This window comes from Heteronotia binoei, chromosome 1, assembly GCF_032191835.1.
Source record: "Heteronotia binoei isolate CCM8104 ecotype False Entrance Well chromosome 1, APGP_CSIRO_Hbin_v1, whole genome shotgun sequence".
NCBI lineage: Eukaryota > Metazoa > Chordata > Lepidosauria > Squamata > Gekkonidae > Heteronotia > Heteronotia binoei.
Genome location: NC_083223.1, coordinates 152,774,414 through 152,794,450, shown reverse-complemented (window position 1 = coordinate 152,794,450; position 20,037 = coordinate 152,774,414). Strand labels below are relative to the sequence as shown.

Below are 20,037 nucleotides of genomic sequence, written 5' to 3'. Positions count from 1 at the left end.
TGTTAACCCGTTCAATACCGTCACACACCCCCAAGGACCATCTTTGGTTATTTCTTTCTGAACCTGTTCCAGTTCATCTACATCTTTCCTAAAGTCCACCAGGTGAGGCCAGATTGGGGTACAATAGATATAAGAAGAGCCACGCTGGATCAGATCGAAGGTCCATGAAGTCCAGTATTCTGTTCATACAGTGGCCAATCAGCTACCTCTAGGAAACCCACAACAAGATAAAGAACCACTGAATATCAGTAGAGCCTTTGGAACTTGAGAATGGAAACTTACAAGCAGAAAATGAAATTTTGATCTCAGCTGAACCTATTCCTATGGTTCCAAATAAGAATTCTAAGCAAATGCTGAAAAAGTGATAATGAAACTGCCTGTACCAGAAGATGTGTCCATTTGTTGTCATTACTGCAGTCTCTTATCTTTGTTTGGCTTTAAAGTAGTGACCTTTTCATTTTTGGTACTTATGGGACCAACTGAACACAAGAAACAAGTCACCATGGGAGCAAGAGAGACTGTGTCCTTGAAACTCTACTTCAGTGAAATGAACTGTAATTGTGTCACTTCTGTATTATTCAGGAGGGGCATGTATGTTTGAATTGTGATTGATATACTTGTTAAATATTTTGGTGTCATAGTAAATAGTTTACTTAAGATTTAAAACACTTCTGTGTGCTTAAAATTCACACAGAGGCTTATTTGCACTCCTGATATTACAGTGGTTCTTTATCTTGTTGCCTATTTCACACTGAAACCCTACTGTTTTGTATCAAGGAAAACCACAATGACCGCAACAGCAGCTTCCCTCCTGTGCTCTGTAGAATCTGACGGGAAAAGACATACTGCCTCTGGCACTGGAGAGCGTAGATATCTATTATGATTACTGGAGTTAGACATAAGATTTAGAATCATGGAATCATAAAGTTAGAAGGGACCTCCAGGGTCATCTAGTTTAACCTCATGAACAATGCAAGAATTTCACAAATACCTCCTCCCACGCATTCCAATGAAAGCTGCCCCACGCCTAGAAGATGGCAAAAAACCCCTCCAGGATCACTGGAAAAATTGGCCTAGAAAAAATTGCTGACTGACCCCAAAGTGGCAAACAGCATTTCCCTGGGCATGAAAGAAAGGGCCACAAGAACTAAGCACCGATGCAACCCTTCCTTCTCATGATCTGTCTAAGTTCACAAAATCAGCATTGCTGTCAGATGGCTATGTAGCCTCTATTTAAAAACCTACAAAGGAGAGCCCACTGAAGAAGCCTGTTCCACTGAGGAACCCCTCTGTCAGGAAGTTCTTCCTAATGTTTAGCTGGAAACTCTTCTGATTTAATTTCATCCCATTGGTTCTGATCTGACCTTCTGGGACCACAGAAAACAACTCCACACCATACTCTGTAAGAAGCCCTTCAAGTGCCTGAAGATGGTTATCGTATCATCTCTCAGTCATCTCCTCTCCAGGCGAAACACACTAGATCCTTCAGCCTTTCCTCATAGGACTTGGTCTCCAGATCCCTCACTGTCTTCGTTGCCCTCCTTTGGACACATTCCAGCTTGTCTATATTCTTATTAAATTATGGTGCCCCATTAAAAAGTATTAAATTGAGAGCCAGTTTGGTGTAGTGGTTAAGTGTGCGGGCTCTTATCTGGGAGAACCGGGTTTGATTCCCCACTCCTCCACTTGCATCTGCTGTAATGGCCTTGGGTTAGCCATAGCTATAGCAGGAGTTGTCCTTGAAAGGGCAGCTACTGTGAGAGCCCTCTCAGCCCCACCCACCTCACAGGGTGTCTATTGTGGGGGGAGAAGACATGGGAGATTGTAAGCTGCTCTGAGTCTCTGATTCAGGGAGACAGGTGAGGTGTAAATCTGCAATGCTTTTTCTTCCAAATGTACAACCTAGTTTACAATAAACACCAAAAACAACAAACAAATGGCAGTATAAATGGGGAGAAACCATCAGCTAAATTACCTAATGAGGGTACAGTGGTATAACATTCATCAAGCGCTACAGATCAATAAGCCTAATCTAGGGTAAGTAACAGGTTCCAACATTTAAAGAGAAGTTAAAATAGTAAGATTATGGTGCCCAAATTGAACACAGTACTCTAGGTGAGGTCTAACTGGAGCAGACTAAAGTGATAACATCACTTTGCGTGATTTGAACACTATACTTCTGTTGATACAGCCCAAAATTAAATTTGCCTTTTTAGCTACTGCATCACACTGCTGACTCATGTTCAGTGTAGGGTCCACTAAGACCCCTAGATCCTTTTTGCACAAACTACTGCCAAGACAAGTCTCCCGCATCCTACAATTATGCATTGGAATTTTGCTACCTAAATGCAGAACTTTACATTTATCTTCAATAAAATTCATGTTATTTGTCTTAGTCCAGTTTTCCAGCCAATCAAGAGCATTCTATATCCTGACTCTGTCTTCCACTGTATTTGCTACCCATCCCAATTTAGTATCATCTGCAAAATTAACAAGCATTCCCTCTATTCGTTCATCCAAATCATTTATGAAGATTTTGAACAGAACAGGTTCCAGGACAGATCTTTTGAGGCACTCCACTTGTCACTCCTCTCCAAGAGGATAAGGGACTCTTTGGGTGTGATCTGTCAACTAGTTACAGATCCACCTAACAGTAATAGGATCCAAACCACATTTTACCAATTTGTCAACAAGAATATTATGTGGAACTTTATCAAAAGCCTTACTGAAGTCAAGATAAACTATGTTCACACCATCCCTCTGACTCAGCAAAGTAATAACTTTCTCAAAAAAAAAAAGATATGTTAGTCTGACATGACTTATTCTTGAGAAACCCATGCTGGCTCTTAGTAATCACAGCCATCTTTTCTAAATGTTAAAAACATAAGAGAAGCCATGTTGAATCACGCCAATGGCCCATCCAGTCCAACACTCTGTGTCACACAGTGGCCAGTACACACACACACTGTGGCTAATAAATGTTCAAGGACTGACTGTTTGATTATTTGTTCTAAACTTTCCCAGGTATAGACGTCAAGCTGATGGGCCAGTAGTTACCTTGATCTTCCTTTCCCCCTTCTTGAAGATGGGGACAACATTTGCCCTCTTCCAATCTTCTGACACCTCTCCTCCAAGAGTTTACAAAAATAATGGCCAGAGGCTCAGAAATTACATATGCAAGTTTTGGATGCAGTTCATCTGGCCCTGAGGACTTAGTTTCATTTAAAGAAACAAGGTATTTATGCCAATCCTAGGCTGCAACTCACTTCCTTCATCATATGTTCTGTTTTTGCTGTGTTGAGCACCTTTTCCCTCACAAGAGAAGATATTTACCTACCATGCTCTACTCTTCGTGCCCCACCCCATCAGAGGGAAGGTGGGTGGCAGCAAGAGGCAGGGTACTTTTAGTAGCTGCCAGCTGAATACCTTCCTCTTTGAAACTCACCTGGCACCTACCATACAGGTTTTTAGAAGTCAGGGTACCAAAACATTTCTTTTTAAACATTCATTTAACAAGGCTGCTTCTTTTGGTCTGAGGTGTGATTTAATGAATATTTTTAGCGCTCAATAGCTTGTTTATGCTGATTTTAATGGCATGGCTTGTTTTTATATTGATAAGTAATGATGCTTTATGATTTTAATTGTTTTTACTTGTAAGCTGCCTTGATCAGGACCAAATAGGCAGTGTATACTCTCTCTAAGTAAACCATCCAATTAATTAAACAACTTCAGTATATTCTCATTACTTCTACTATTTTACTTCTTATGAATTAGATAAAGAATTTGTTGCTCTTTTTAGAAAAAACTGCAAAAGATCCCTCCCCCAAGAGTTGTAACACTTTAAATGCTTTGGACCATTCTATAAAATATAAAACCAGCATTTTCCAGCACCTCTGTATACTTTCCTCTAGTTTTTGCCATCGGTGCAGCTATCTTATTTCTGGATTGAAATGCTATGTTCACTTACCCAGGATTAAGCATCACCAAACACTGTGAAATTTATTTCCAAATAAATATGCACGGGACAGGTTTGAAAAACAGATAACCAGTTAAACTATGTTTACTCAGTTCTATGTAGTTCAATGGGACTTATTTCGTTATACATGTTGACTAACAGAAGCGTGCATGCTCACTAAAGCTTATACCATGAATAAAAACTCAGTTGCTCTCAAAAGTGCCACTGGCCTCAACCCATGTTCTGCTTCTTCAGACCAACACGGCTACCCACCAAAAATCATAGATTGTAAATTTAGGAGCAGGACATTCTATCTCTTAACTAGACCTTGTGAAGCAGCATATAATCCATGGTTACGTCGATCAATAATAGAAGCAATGATGACTAAACAAAATAAAAGCGAGAAACGGTTATGCGAAAAAGGGAGAGGGAGGCTGACACGTGTCAAACTCCCCAGCAAATGAGCCTGAAATCAGGCGCGGACCACGAACTCTACCAGGAGCAGACACGAGACTCTTTACGCACCAAAATCGTACAAGGAGCCCAAGACAGTATCCAGCAGGCAGACTGCGATACCCGCATCCTCGTCTGCGTTCTCCGCTTCATGCTCGCTCACCAGACTCTTCGCCATGCGGCGACCCGTTTTCCTCTCAACTCAAAGGGAACCGCACACAAGGAGATTTGGTCGCAAGCGACTACCGTCTTAGCCAAGATGGCGGCATCCATGGGGCGCTTCCGCCCTTCTCCCCTCCCTCAGTCGGGCTTGGTTCGAAGAGCCGCCGGGGCAGGAAGGGTGCAACAGGGGCGGGCTAATGGGCGCAGCCGGCCGCCGGCCGAAGCCGTGGAGGAAGCCAGATAGAAAGGAGCGAGCTTAGCCGGGCAGCGGCCGCCGGTGGAAGAAACTGGCGATGGCGGCAGTGGTCGGCGGCAGTACTCGGCGAGGGACCCTCATGTATTCTGTAGGTGGCTTTTGCATGGCTGGGGCAGGGTCGGCAGCGACGAAGGAGACGTGGGTGCTGCATTGTGATTGGCAAGCACGGCTGGTTGATTGTGTGTGAAGCCTCCGTCCGGGGGGACTGGTGGTGGCCCCGTTTGTCTCACCCCCCGCGCCCCGGGAGTGTAGGCAGCATGTAGCTCTCTCCGCGCCTGCGTGTGTGTCGCGGTGGGCAGCCGTGACGGGGCTGTCACCTTTTGTGTACGGACAGAGGATTCCGAAAACTCATTAAGTGCATTCTCATTCGATATGATTATGATGGGAATGAGGAAAGCTGCCTGTACTGAATTGCCTGTTAAAGCCGCAGGGCCTGTAGCTATAAGCAAGCAGGTTGTTGCGCTTCATGTGCCAGTCTGCTACATTGCCTTGGGATTGGACGCCACATCTGGGAATGTTAGACAACGAAAAAATGGGGACTGTATCCTCAAAATATGTGCTTGAGGCACAAATAAGTTTGTAGTTTGAATCTGACTCATTAAAGCCATATACTTCTGTATACTTACTTGGAAGGGGACACACAGTGACTTGGGGTAGATTGTTAAAATTGGTAACAGACTTCATGGAAGCAGCTCTCTTGTTTGGCTTTGTCATCACCATTGTGCAGACTCATCAAAGAACCAATATATATTTGATTTTCTTGTGCGATGTTTGTAAAGACTTGTGCCAGTGTAAACTAGAGTTGTGTAGCCACTGCTGATTGGGTAATGCTTTAATTCTATGCATGTTGGGCAGGTGCATTGATTGCGCAAAATAGAGAGCCGGGTTCTTTCTCTCTGCCCATAGGTATGGGGAGGCTGTTCTTATCTGCTGCAGAAAGTAGAAAATAATTTTCTAGAGAGGAGTGGTGTTCTGCTTAATACCTTTTAATTGTACAGTCTAAGCATGAATCAAGTTGCCAGTTATAACCTTGACATTTGCTCTTTTAGAATAAGTTTAATCCGCTGTAACAAACCAGGAAAAATGTTGGAGTGACATCTCCCCGTAACAACACTTTATTCTCGGTTGTAATAATAGTAATACAATATTTTAATTCAATCAGTCTTAGAAACAGTCTACTATAACTTTCTCTTGCTTACATTATGCTGGTGTGTTAAATATGTGCTCTTGGACATTGGTGGGGCTGAATTAGGATTTATAAATCAGTATCATATAACTACATAAATATATCTTTTTTGACATGCTTGACTTAAACTGCAGAGCTTAATATGTTGCCTCATTCTTCATTTATTATCTTCCCAGCAGAAAAATCTCACATCAAAAAAAAAATATGATTTTGAAGACATCTTGGAGGAGAGGCGGCAGTCCAGTGACCTCAGATATGCAATGAGATGCTACACTCCTGTTGTGTATAAAGAACTTTCTCCCTGCAAGCCAAGTGCCATTAAAACTATTGTGTTGCATTCTGAACAAGTACAGTATGTTATCAGAGAGGTGAGAAAACTCTTATTTGTTCATAGATTTCTCATTTATAGCAACAATAGTGTTTGGCAGTGCCCTTGCTGCACTAAATTTATAGTGTCAGGTGGGTATCCACATTAGTATGCTATATGCTAACAGTCTTTGTTGCTTTTTGGGACTGGCAAAATCCAGGTTTGCAGGGAAAGAAATATAGTCTAATTTATTCATGTGCCCAAGTTCTGACGTCATATTAAATTGGAGTTTCCAGCCTTCTGAAACCAAGAAGTCTTCTGTAGAACTCTGCTTGGAAGGGAGGGAAGGAAGTGTGCAAGCATGACAACAAGCCATGTGCATGCCACAAATTAAAATGCTTCTTCCTACTTAAAGTTAGGCAAAAAGCAATCCATTCTACTTTTTTCTAACTATGTTCTTGTTATGTGAGAGTAGTGCTGGTGCAGGACCTGGGAGACCTTTGTTCAATCCTCAGTCTGCCATTGATGCTTGCTGGGTGACTGTGGGCCAGTCACCCACTGCTAGCCTAACCTGAGTCCACCCAGAGTCCATTTCTGGAGTGGGCAGGATATAAATAGAAGGTAAATAAATAAATAAATAAACTCTACAAGCTTGTTCTGAGGATAAAATAAAGGAGAGGAAAGTGATGTAAGCCACTTTGGGTTTCACACCAGCATGATTTCCTGTTATGCTCTCTTACTGCTACTACAAATGCAGAGGCATTTGCTGAAGAAACAGATGTTCCACATGGGTAGACTCTCTACAGTAGAGGTGTTGAACTAATTTGTTATGAGGACCAGATCTGACATAAATATCACTTTGTTGGGCCAGGCCATGCGTGCCATAAAATGTAACATGAGGTACTGGAGATATAAACTTTATAAAGGTGATTTCAGATGTCAAATGGCAATAGCAGGTGAATGACATTAGCAGGCTTGATTGGATTAGGTGTGATATGCAGAGGGCTAGTAGGTGTGGAGATACTAGCATTAGTAATCGAATAAGAAACCTATGTCTCAGTTCCATCCAGGAGAATTCAGTCCAGGAGGATGCAAAAAAATAAATGGACATGTCTGAAATTAGAAACCACAATGTTCAGTTGCTGACCTAAGAGTAGCAGTGCTCTTACAAAGGAATTTCAAAGAGAAATTAGAGAGATGGCTGAATTGCAATTGATAATGAAGCTCAAGACAATGCATCCTCCTGGACTGAATTGAGAAATAGTTTTCCTGTCTCATTATCAGTGTGTGCTGTTATCATTTGTCATCTGAAATCACATCACGTCCTAAGGTATACGTATCAATCCAAATGTTCTAATTCCTAATCAGGGCCTTTTTGAAAGAAAATAAATCCAGATATGAACAAAGAAATCAAATTCTGGTTTGTTTTTTTAAAAAAACTTTTCAGGATAAGCCAAAATAATTTTCTCTATGTACATTGTACTTGTCAGAAGAATCCTTCAACCCTCTTTTATGCATTTTTAACACCCTCGCTTAACAGTGTTCTTTCACACCTGTCATTTCCATCCTTAAGCCACCAGAGTGTCAACTTTGAAAAAACGGTAGGTATTGCTGTACTGTAGTGATGGTATATCATCAGATGATGGTATCATTTTATGCTGGCACAAGATTCCTTTTTGGTTTTGCCACAATATGGTTACCCCACTAAAATCTGTCTACTACTGTTGACCTCCTTAACTACTTAGTTTCATAGGGCTTATCCCAACAGTTTGTTTTCAACACAGGCTGAGTCCTGGAAGAAAAATATTTCTGGGTATGCACAGAATACCTTCCTCTCAACTTTAGAAAACTGCAGTCTCCTTTCTTCCCACATACTTTAATAATTCAGTAGCATTCTTGAAGACATAGAGATCACTAAATTATATTACAATCATAGAATCATAGAGTTGGAAGGGACCTCCAGGGTAACCTAGTCCAACCCCATGTACAATGCAGAAAATTCACAGGATCCTCATTGCTGTCAGATGGCCATGTAGCCCCTGTTTAAAAACCTCCAAGGAGAGCCCACCACCTCCCGAGGAAGCCTGTTCCACTGGGGAACCACTCTGTCAGTTCTTCCTAATGTTGAGCTGGAAACTCTTCTGATTTAATTTCAACCTGTTGGTTCTAGTCCTACCTTCTGGGGCCACAGAAAAAAATTCTGCACCATCCTCTATATGACAGCCCTTCAAGTACTTGGTAATCATATCACCTCTCAGCTGCCTCCTCTCCAGGCTAAACATGCCCAGCTCCTTCAACCTTTATTCACAGGACTTGGTCTCCAGACCCCTCACCATCTTTGTTGCCCTCCTCTGGACACATTCCAGCTTGTCTATATCCTCCTAAACATATGGTGCTCAAAACTGATCACAATACTCCAGGCGAGGTCTTACCAGAGCACAGTAAAGCGATGCCATCGCTTCATGTGATCTGGATACCATAATTCTGTTGATACACCCCAAAATCACATTTGCCTTTTTAGCCACTGCATCACACTGTTGTTCATGTTCAGTGTATGGTCCATTAAGACCCCTCGATCCTTTTCACACATACTACTGCTAAGACAAGTCCCCCCATCCTATAACTATGCATTGGATTTTTCCTACCTAAATGCAGAACTTTACATTTAAAAAGGTAAAGGTAGTCCTCTGTGCAAGCACCAGTCGTTTCTGACTCTGGGGTGACATTGCTTTCACCATGTTTTCATGGCAGACTTTTTATGGGGTGGTTTGCCATTGCCTTCCCCAGTCATCTACACTTTCCCCCCCAGCAAGCTGGGGACTCATTGTACCAACCTCGGAAGGATGGAAGGCTGAGTCAGCCTGAGCTGGCTACCTGAAACCAGCTTCCGCTGGGATCAAACTCAGGTTGTGAGCATAGAGTTCAGACTGCAGTACTGCAACTTTACCACTCTATGCCATGGGTTTACCCCTGTTAAAATTCATTTTATTGGTTTCAGCCCAGTTTTCCAGCCTGTTAAGATCATCCTGTATCCTGTTTCTGTCTTCTACTGTATTTGTAACCCCTCCCAATTTAGTATTATCTGCAAATGTAATAAGCATTCCATCTATTCCTCTATTCATACAATTCATAAATCTATTCATAAATTCTGATGTAAACATGAGGATAGGGTAAACAACACAGCACAACACATGCACTATAGCTTTCATAAGAATAAAACAAGAGGCTTGCTGGCTGAATCCAAAGATCTGTCCAGTCAAACTCCAGTTTCCAACACTGACCAGCCAGATACTTCTGGAAATCCCACTTAGAAGAAAACAGATAATAGCTGCCCTCTCATAGTTGGCCCCAACAACTGGCATTCAGGCAAATACTGCTGAATGCACATAACAGCCTTGCTGGATTAGATCATTGGTTCATCTGGTCAAATATTCTGTCACACATGGTTACCAATCAGTTACTCTGGAGGGCCACCTTTAGGGTATGGGGTCTGTGGCTTTGCTCTGATGTTGCTACCTCTGAATGTGGAGGCTCACTATGGTATATCACTACAGCACAAAAGTTAGAATTCCCCTTCTCCATGCTAAAATAGAACATGCTGGAAATGGGTGGGGAAAATAGGGGGTACAGTTTTAAATTGATAGAGTGCTTGAGATGCAGGTCATAAACAGATATAAATGCTCTTTGAAACCTTCTTCCCCACATCATTTTACATGAAATCAAGCCAGCAATGGATAATAACTGGGTTAAAACAACAATGTGAAAGGGCCCTAGGTCTAAAACAAGATTATTAAAACCCAGAAATATTTATTATAGTCACATGTTTAAGCTAAAGTATTGCTTGTTCGTGTTGTTAATCCAGAAATGCATTCACAGTTCCACATTTATAAACTCTAGTAAATGTTAATGCAGGTCACCATACATGTAAAGGGGGGAGGGAAGGGGGAAAATCACCCTTTCATTACTTCAGGAAATATTAACTTGACTTTTCATAAAATAAACAGAAGTTTATGGTTCATAATACTTTAATGTTCATAATATTGAGAGGTTTGCTGTTCAGCTTTCTGACCAGGGTAAAAACGAGAAGGAATGAGACCAAAAGTTGAAAATGTGTGCAACTGCTGGATTGGTTGATGGACTTACTGGTTGATGGAATACTGGTCTTACTGGTTGATAGTTACTTATTGGTTGATGGAATACTCACTGGATTGGTTGATGGTCTTAGCAGCATTTCAGGATAGGCAAGTATTTGCTTCAGCTTTGCTGTAGTAAAGTATCAAGCCTCTGATGATGGGCCATTTGTCTCAGCTTCAGTACTGTTTCCCTCTGCTTCCCCACAGTATTGAGATGCATTTGTGCACCTTCCAGGGTTTCACTGATTTTCCTCTGATCTTTCCCAAACCTATCTGCTCTGAAGTCAATGTAAAGCTTAGATGGTTGCTGCATGGGTGGGAAAATTTGGATTTCCCTCCACCCACACAGCAGCCATTATCCTTGAGATTGTCTCCACATTTCCTCCTCCTGCCACAGGAGGCTTTAAACTTTTTAGAGTGGCACTAGAATATCATATCAATACATATCAATATAATGTTATAACAAACTGAATTTCCAGTTTCTCTTTTTTAAAAAGTAAGTCTCCAGTGCTTTCCCTTACAGTGATATAAGATGAAAGACACATCCACAGTGAAAAGGGTAGACACTTCTGTAAAGAAATGAAAGCTGGGGATTCAGAGAACTTTATACTTGGCATTCCAGCCTGTGTATGTTAACCTGAGAGAGAGAGTGACTGAGGTCTCCGTGGCTTAGTGGCTTAGTGGAGATTGAACCCAAGTCTTCCTGCTCCTAGTCTGTTAGTCTAATCACTGTACAAAAGTGGCTCTTGTTGAAGGCTGAAATCCTAACAAGTACAAACTCATCATATTTTGAATGTCCTAAATTAAGAAATAATATGCTACATTCAGTTTAATGACAAAATAACAATCCTATGCAGTATGTACTAACCCATATTTGGTCATGCTGAAATTGGGAGACATTCCAGTTTTGTACAGAAGTCTGCAATTTTGTTTGCAGTCCACATATATCTAAGTTGTACATTTGTGGACTTTGATGGGTAAGGAACCACCCCGTGAATAGCTGCTTTGCTTGGGTACCTCAAGATGCCATTGGCAACCTGGCAAGCTGCCATTTCTAGCCTGGTTACAGTTCTAGGCCACTATATGCTGAAAACCCTTCAAAATGTATGTGACAGTGTCTCAGTATTCACTACAGATCTTGATCTTTTGTATAGCTGTCAAAAGAAATGGGTGAATCTCCTGACATCGTACAGGAAGAAGCTGCAGAAATTCTGGATGAGATGGCACACAGCATGCACATGGGAGCAATCCGGTTTTTTGCTTTCACACTGAGCAAATTATTTAAATGCCTTTTTAAGAGCATTTGTGTAAATGAAGAGGGCATACAGAAAGTAAGTACTAGTATGAACACCATATGAAAAGCTAAGGCTCTTGCTGTCCTAGTAATGATAGTCCTATGAAAGAAGCACTAAGGATGACCTTGGGACTGTCCGTTTGGTAATGTTTAAATGGACATGTATATTTGTTTAATGTTCAACATTGGGTTTTGAAGTATTATGCAGCAAAGATGGACTTCTTAGCATGTGGTAGAGTTACACTAATATATAACTTGAAAACTATATTTTGATAAATTAAAGCAACAATGTGTGCATGTTTGAGAGAAACACGGCACACTCATATAATTCCATTAAAATTGAAACTCTTTGACTCAAAAAAATCCAGAACTCTGCTTAGAATTGTGCTAGCTATCCTGTAGTGATATCCATAAATATGCTATTAAGAAAGATTCTTCCCCAGACATTCTTGATCAATAGTACACAAATGAAGCTTGCCAGAATCCAGTGTTTTGGGATTGTTAAGTCCCAGTGCCTCTCCTATTTCATACAGTGATCATTCTCTGTTAATTTTGATTGCTTTTAGATTGTATATTTGTACTGTTTCTTATTAAATAAATTGCCTTGAACATAAAGGGCGGGGTATACATTTTTAAAAAATAAAATAAATGGCATTTTGTTCTGTGTTAGTTACAACAGGCAATTCAAGAGCATCCAGTTGTTCTGCTGCCCAGTCATCGAAGTTATGTGGATTTTCTCTTGTTATCTTATGTGCTGTTTGCCTATGACTTGGCTTTGCCCGTCATTGCTGCGGGAATAGGTGAGGATTTCCCTTATAACCATTTACTCCTGCAACAACCAGATTTTTATGCTGCAGTAAACTAGATTGGCGAACAGGGGCTTGCTTGGCTGGGCTTCCTTTTGTTAGATGGTTCTTGCTGTGACATGCCTGCAACAAGCCCTATTGTTTTGCAGAGCCTGGGGCTGCAGGAGGGCTGCATCAAAGCTGATTGCAAGGCCTTCTTTCTTCAACTCTAAGAAGAACAATAACCTATCTTGATAAAAATTACCACAGGTTTTGTTATTTGGCTTACACATATCTTGATCTTTGAGATGGGTCTCTAGGAGGCAAATGATCACAGAAATTATGATAGGTTCTTGCATTGACAAAACTCAGCGGTGTGCCATGGAAACATTCAAAGGACTGATGAAGCCCTGTATCCCTTACAATATCTTTTCAACATACTTTTGATATATTAAAATGGATGAATAAAAATATGTAAGAAATGTGTATGTTAGTCATTTCTGCTTTACAAGTTCTGGAAAATATTGTACGTGAAACATCCTAAAATTAAAGATGAGAAATAAGGCTGATTCTGTTTTTTAAATATTCAGAAAGGCTTATTACATGGTGTTGATAGTGATTCCAATTTTATGTTAATGATAACCTGCCAAAATAGAAGGTGATGTAAAGACTGATTTACATTCACATTCTGCAGATATCAAAACATTGTTTTTAGTCTTGAGATGTTATTAGGGATATTATCAAAATGAGCACAGTGGTTAACTGTGAGGCAAAAGGAGGACAGTTCCAATGCTCCAAACAGATCAGTCCACAGAATCCTAATAATAGGGGCCACCAGCAAGATTTGCCCTGCTAGTCATGCTGAGTAAGTCTAACAATTAATTTGGGTTAGCAAAGTCCTCTGTGGGCTTCTGTCATCAAAGGTTTCAATAACAGAGGCCTTTTCCAGATTTATAACCTGAGTACCTTCTACCAAATTATCATTGTCAATCAGAAGGTGCTTTTGTATATTGCCGGTGTGTGAAATATAACCCAAAAAATGAAAGAGAGAATCACGGATTCTGATCTGGAGAAGCATGCACAATAAGCTGTTTAAGGTTACCCCCAACCCTTAGCCTACCCAAATCTGCTCCTGTCATGCATAGAACTTGGGATGGGGGGTGGGAGACAAGTAATATGTCAACAGTTCCATAGTTTCAACACATGCCTGTTATTCATGTAAGTAAGTGTGTATAGGTGGCACAGCATTCAGATGTTTTTGTTTAGTTTTGCTTCTGATGTGCTACCCTCATGGCATTTCTCCAGATAATCCATGCAGTTCTAGTTGCTGAAGGAGTTGCTTTAAGGAACAATGACTGACTTTCCACTCTGCATGCTCTGCTCCTGCTAGATTTCCTGGGAATGAAAGTGGTCGGTGAGCTCCTACGAAAATCAGGTGCCTTTTTTATGCGACGTACGTTTGGTGGGAACAAACTCTATTGGGCAGTGTTCGCTGAATATGTCAAAACAATGTTGAAGGTAAATCACTTTGAAATTGGCTATAATGTTGAGTTTTAAGACTTTTGGTCTTAGCTTCTATGGTCATTGTGATATGTAAATGTATCTGCATATTTATTTTATTTATTTATGGGATGGGATTTATATCCTGCCCATCCCACCAAGGCAGGCTTGTTGTCATGAATCTAATTGCAAAGTGCATCCCACCACACACATGCAGAAACAAAGGTCTGCAAAGCACTATGTGTAGCTAAAATGTATGTTTCTAAAACTCCAGGGGAAATCTTATGTTTTCAGGAAAATTCCAAAAGCTTCTTTTTTAAAAACTGGATACTTAAGACATCCCAGAATGGTAAAAGCAACCATCTGAACATGCAGAGTCATAGCAAAAGAAACAAACAAAACATTACACCTGTTTTGATGTCCAACAGCTGATAGGGATGTGGAGGGAAGCATCAGTAGGGAAGAGGAAATCAGTTACTAGGGACCTGCAGCAAAGGGAAGGTTAACCTAATCATGTGTTGGATGCTGGATTTGTAATTATTGCTGTTTGACTCATGTAGTTACTGTTTTAAATGTTATTGTTTTACAAAAATATATTTAAATACTTTATTTAAAAATGAATGTCTGTTTTTCATAAATTGTTACTCTTGTGTGTTTTATCCTGAAGAATGGCTATGCCCCCGTTGAGTTTTATCTTGAAGGGACAAGAAGTCGGACTGCAAAGACTTTGGTTCCAAAGTTTGGTAAGTTGGCTGGATAGTTATGTTCAGCACTAAAGACCATGCTAAAATATATATCATGTCATATATAGAAATATATCAATTATGCATTTATTCTGAATAAAAATATACAGATTTTTTTCTTCTTTCAGGTCTCCTCAATATCGTGATGGATCCATTTCTTAAAAGGGAGGTCTTTGACATTTACCTTGTCCCAATTAGTATCAGTTATGAGAAAGTACTGGAAGAATCTCTTTATGCACATGAACTTTTAGGTGTCCCTAAACCAAAGGAATCTACATCGGTAAGGCAGCAGGTTTAAATTAATGTGGCCGAGTGGGTGGAAAATGGGATATTGTCCTGAGTTCAAAATATTGCTTGGCTATAAATTGACTGTGTACCTTGGGCAACTTCCCTCTGCCTAGTCTCAGTTTCCCTTCTGTGAAATGTGGAGAATTGTAGAATACAATGAGAGCCAGTATAGCATGGTTAGAGTGGTTGACTAGAAATGGAGAAACCAGAGTTCAGATCCTCACTCTGCCAGGAAACTTTGGGGTAAAGTTGCACTAATCACGTTCTTTAATCCTGCCTTACCTTACAGGCTTGCTTATTGGAACAAAGTTTGGGTCCAGTGGCATCTTTAAGACCAACAAAGTTTAATTCTGGGTGTAAGCTTCATGTGCATGCACACTTCATTGTGATTATATGGAACAGAGAATAATTATGTAAGCTGCCCTAAAGTCCTTGAAGGAATTGTGAGATAAAAATATGATAGCTACTGCAAAGCTATAGTAAATAGATGTTGCTGGCTCACTGTGCAGTGTCTCAATTTATTTTCATCATTTATTTTATAGGGACTATTGAAAGCCAGGAAAATTCTGAGTGAAGATTTTGGAAGCATACATGTATACTTTGGACAGCCTTTATCGCTTAGAACACTGGCTGCTGGGAGAATCAACCGCTGTCCATATAACTTGGTTCCAAGGTACCTTGATATAACAGTGATTTGTGAACAGTATTGGCATTTGGGTTGGTTTTTCACTAGATTATGATGATTTTCTCCAGGTTTTATTTTTTCATATGTTCTAATAACTCTATTATGTTAAATAAAATATCAGATTGTGCTTCTAGGCTTGTCTTGTTTAGTAATAGTTATAATTATCATTTGGCCGTGTATGTAATATAGCCAGGATATTCTAAGATTGTCTGGCAGCCAGAAGTTCTAGATCTTTTAGCATTGTGCACCACTAGGTTCTTACTGGTGATGGTGGGTGATACTGAACAGAGGGTTCTGAAATGTCTCAGCAATTACAGTATCTCAGTTCTCACATAAGTCTTATTTTCTCACCTTCTATTCTAGTTTAAGCAATATGAGCCTTTCTAGACAATCAGCACACAGTTGTGATTCTCCTATCATATGGATCTAGACATCTTTTCCCCAAGAAGCACTCCATAGTTGGCCCCAGAAATGCAATCTGTGCAAAGCCAAATCCTGACCTAATTAAGACTAATTAACCTGTAGGAAGTGAATATCTCTCCTAAAGGAGGCTTCTTTCATAAAGAATAAGACAAGTATTAATTTGTTGAAAATGTCAGATCAAGGAATGTGAATGTTGTTTTTGACATGCATTTTTGCAATATGGTCAGCTTGGTTCTTCAGAAGTTCCAGTGGTACACTCTTTCTCCTGGGAATATTGCCTTGATTTCTACTTTGTTAAAATACACTTTGTTTGGGGAAGCTGTTTGTAGTAAAGTTAAATGCTTGCTCTGCTTGTTTTGTACAACACCCCCACCCCCAAGTGAGTAGCCACAAAATCTGTTTAGAAGATACCAAGCTCTTTCACTGACCAGTAGCATGCAAAATAATTTATGGGACAACACCCCACCCCCAAGTGAGTAGCCACAAAATCTGTTTAGAAGATACCAAGGTCTTTCACTGACCAGTAGCATGCAAAATAATATATGGGACAGCTGGTTAGACAATGAGTTGCTGTTCAGTAGTTTAGTGGCCTCAGAGGGGATGTGAGATTAGGCTTGCCAGTCCCCAGGTCTGGGCAGGGGATCCCCCAGTTTTGCAGGCTTCTCCCTGCCTCCAGCCAGCTGGCCAGCATGGGGAAGCCCCATCTCAACAGCCGCAATGCGCCTTCAGATTTCAGGCAGGGTTAGAAGCTTGCAAACTCCTTGTATTTTGGAAGGGGGGTTGTGTGCCTTTAAGTCTCAGCAAGATTGAAGCTGTAGGGGGGCAGGGTGATAAGGCAGAGCCATACGTGTGTGAAAGAGGGAGAGAGAGCCCAGTCCCTCTGTTCATTTTGCATTCCTTTCAGAAGTTGTTCGTATAGTAAAAGGGATAGTACAGAGATAACTAGAACCTTATTATAGGATAGAGGGAAAACTCCACCCCCTAGACCTCTCTCTCCTCAAGTTGATTGAAATACAGCAAATTGTTACATTCAGCAACTCTGGTGAGTAAAGCTATCTATATCATTGCCCCAGGGAGATCAACAAAAGTGTTGTCTGTTAATTTTGGCTGCTTTATGAGTGTGTGTGTGTACAGCAAAAAAGTTCAGCAAAAAAGAGGAGGAGGAAATAAAGACCAGGGGAGCTGCAGTATTGCATTTTTATTTATTTAGAATGGGAAAGTCTCCTGGTTCCACCCCCAAAGTCTCCCAGCTCCATCCCCAAAGTCCCCAGTTATTTCCTGAGTTTGACATGACAACCCTACATGAGATGTGCTATCTGAATGCCTCTGCTGACTGGACTTTTCTTTTCAGGCATATTCCACAAAAGCCCTCTGAGGAAATCCATGAATTTGTTAGCGATGTGGCCTACAAAATAGAACTCCTTCAGATAGAAAACATGGTTCTGAACCCATGGATATTAATTTCTACTGTCCTTCTCCAGAATTTACCAGCTATAAATTTTGAACTTCTGTTGGAAAAAACACTTTGGCTGAAAGATTTAACTCAGTCCTTTGGAGGATTTCTTGACTGGCCTGGTAGGCAGTGAATATCATATGTTCCTTTTTTTGAGGGCAGCACAACATATCAGTTTTAATAGATATTAAAACAGTGGATTTACTAGGATTTCTGCTATAAAGTTTCCCTTTGGTAAGCCTGAAGCCTGTCTTGGACTGACTTTAAAAATATATAAGCAAATACTGCTAGATAACAACATATGACAATAGTCCTTTCTAGGTATAAAGCAGAACTGCCATTTAGATAACAAGAGTCTTGTGATACCTTAAAATTGATGAATATACTGTGGCTTGTTTGACCTTTTGACGACACCCCCCCACCCCCCAGTCTTGCTGGGTATTATACCTTTGATGTAAATCTGCTGGATGTGATATTTTATGCCTCTTAAAAAGTGGGTTTTGACTGATGACAGACTTTAAGGTGTTCTGAGATTCTTTGTTCTAGTTGCCATAGACTAACATGGTAAACACCGCCCCCCCCCCCCACACACACACACACTTTGGAACTTAAGGTCTAAGTTACTGTTGTGTAGTACAAGAGGTCTGCAGCCGACCAGTCTTTTCCTAAAGTCAGTTGTGGCTAAGAACCTTGGTAGGCGTGGCAGTCAAAGAACTGACTCAGTTCAGTGGCAAGTTTCACTTTCAATTTGGCATGTGGCTATCATCAAAGCTAAGCAAGATGTGTTACAAAGCAGATTCAGAACACTTTTCAATCAAAGTTAAGTGGGGGACCTTCGTACTGTGGCTATATTATATTCTAAGCTGCCCTAAACTTTCAAACTAGGATAAAATAAAACCTCAGGGCTGGTTCTGTGGTGAATATGCCCTTGACCTGCCACTGCCTGTCTTACTGGCCACAAGGAAATGCAACTGTGTGGAATTCCTGCCCTCAGGGAATAGGACATTAAAAAACCCAAAAACTGGAAGGCTAGGTATAGTAAAATGAAGAGTCTTATGGTTAGCCCGTAAAGCCATTAGGCACTACAAATTATGTTCACAAACAGTGAAATAAAAACAGCATTTTAAGGTTTGCATTTCATCTTGTACTTCCAGGAAAAATATTTGCTCTCCCTCCCCCTGGATAAAACTTCCATTTTTTACCTCATTAGGTTGCAGTTGCCTTAATTTTGTTGTACTCTTGTTTTTTTAATTTTTTTTGCAATTTAGTGATTATTTGAGTGTTAAGCCACTTTTGCTGGCCACTGAGTTCTAAAAATAACATTTTTTTGTTCTTGATTGGAGGGAATAACACTGCATAGCCCTTATGGTCGATTGGTAGCATTTACTAATGGTATAGGCAAATGTGGTTTCTGTGGTGCATTATGCTGTCAGCTTTGATCGGCCCTTCATGGCCACCTCCTTTCACCAAGACTGTTTTTTTTTTCTTTGACATTCTCACTACAACACAAAAAGCAAAAATATGTTACAGGTACTGATGTAGTTCCATAATTTGTTGTTTCACTAGATAATCTGTGTGCCAACAAAGCAGTGAGATCCAGTCTTTCTCTGCACTCCAACATCGCAAGCCTTGTCAATGGCCAGGTGGTTCTTAATGACACAGAAATGGGACCTAGTGCTGCTGGGGACAGTGTTTTTAAGGAAGCCCTTTCCATCCTCCTGTGTGGGTCCTACAGGAACCAGCTGCTTAATGTCTTTGTGCGACCAGCCCTTGTAGCGCTGGCATTGCAAATGACATGCAATTCCAGAAAAGGTACATTTTACCTTATTTCATTATATTACATTATAAATCTGAAAATTTTTCCATATCTGTCTATCATCACCATGCTTCAGTTTTGTGACTCTTAAGTCAAGCAAATGTTTAAGAGTATGGAACTGTGAGCACATTACTTGTCTCCCACTGGGTGTTGTGTGCCTGATGGGAGCTGGCTTGGGTAAACTAAAGATTGAGAATAGCTATACAATTCTTTTGTGCATGCTCATCTCCCTGTGTACTTCACTGGATCAGAGTCTCTGACTCTTTCTGTGTTTTGTTGTTGTTGTATAGACAAGAGTGTGCTGTTAGTTATCATGTTTACAAATCACTTTCTGAGGTATTTATAAATCTGATGATGATATTGCAGTGCTCTCGGTGCTTAGTAGGTTCCCTTCCTGTGACCCTAACTAGTTCAGTCTGCATCTTGTGTTCTTATAAGCCCCATTAATTTCAAAATGAATTAGACAAGATTCCAGTTTCTGTTAAGCAGTAGCCATTCTACAGTGGCTTCTTGTTCAAGGGGGTAGTATGCATAATGACAGCTTCCACAGCATACAGTTATAGTTACCCACAGCCTAAGTAAATTCTTGTGCAACTCC

At 40.6% G+C, this 20,037-nt stretch overlaps 2 protein-coding genes across 3 annotated transcripts in view; one reads left to right on the top strand and one right to left on the bottom strand.

Moving 5' to 3' along the window:
• Positions 1–4,736, bottom strand: part of C1H1orf131 (chromosome 1 C1orf131 homolog) — a 54,707-nt gene extending 49,971 nt beyond the window's left edge. The window contains exon 1 of the mRNA XM_060242699.1: positions 4,481–4,736. Coding sequence (XP_060098682.1) covers positions 4,481–4,586 — 106 coding nt within the window. The 5' untranslated portion in view covers positions 4,587–4,736. The remainder of the gene's footprint in view (positions 1–4,480) is intronic.
• Positions 4,737–4,777: 41 nt separating this feature from the next.
• GNPAT (glyceronephosphate O-acyltransferase) overlaps positions 4,778–20,037 on the top strand; it is a 29,409-nt gene continuing 14,149 nt past the window's right edge. The window contains exons 1-10 of one of the 2 annotated variants that reach the window (XM_060242690.1): positions 4,778–4,914; positions 6,192–6,380; positions 11,607–11,783; positions 12,417–12,546; positions 13,922–14,049; positions 14,699–14,774; positions 14,903–15,054; positions 15,605–15,735; positions 17,522–17,745; positions 19,190–19,435. In XM_060242690.1, coding sequence (XP_060098673.1) covers positions 4,864–4,914; positions 6,192–6,380; positions 11,607–11,783; positions 12,417–12,546; positions 13,922–14,049; positions 14,699–14,774; positions 14,903–15,054; positions 15,605–15,735; positions 17,522–17,745; positions 19,190–19,435 — 1,504 coding nt within the window. In that variant the 5' untranslated portion in view covers positions 4,778–4,863. Of the gene's footprint in view, positions 4,915–6,188; positions 6,381–11,606; positions 11,784–12,416; positions 12,547–13,921; positions 14,050–14,698; positions 14,775–14,902; positions 15,055–15,604; positions 15,736–17,521; positions 17,746–19,189; positions 19,436–20,037 lie in introns of both variants that reach the window. The other variant, XM_060242683.1, reaches the window with a different exon arrangement.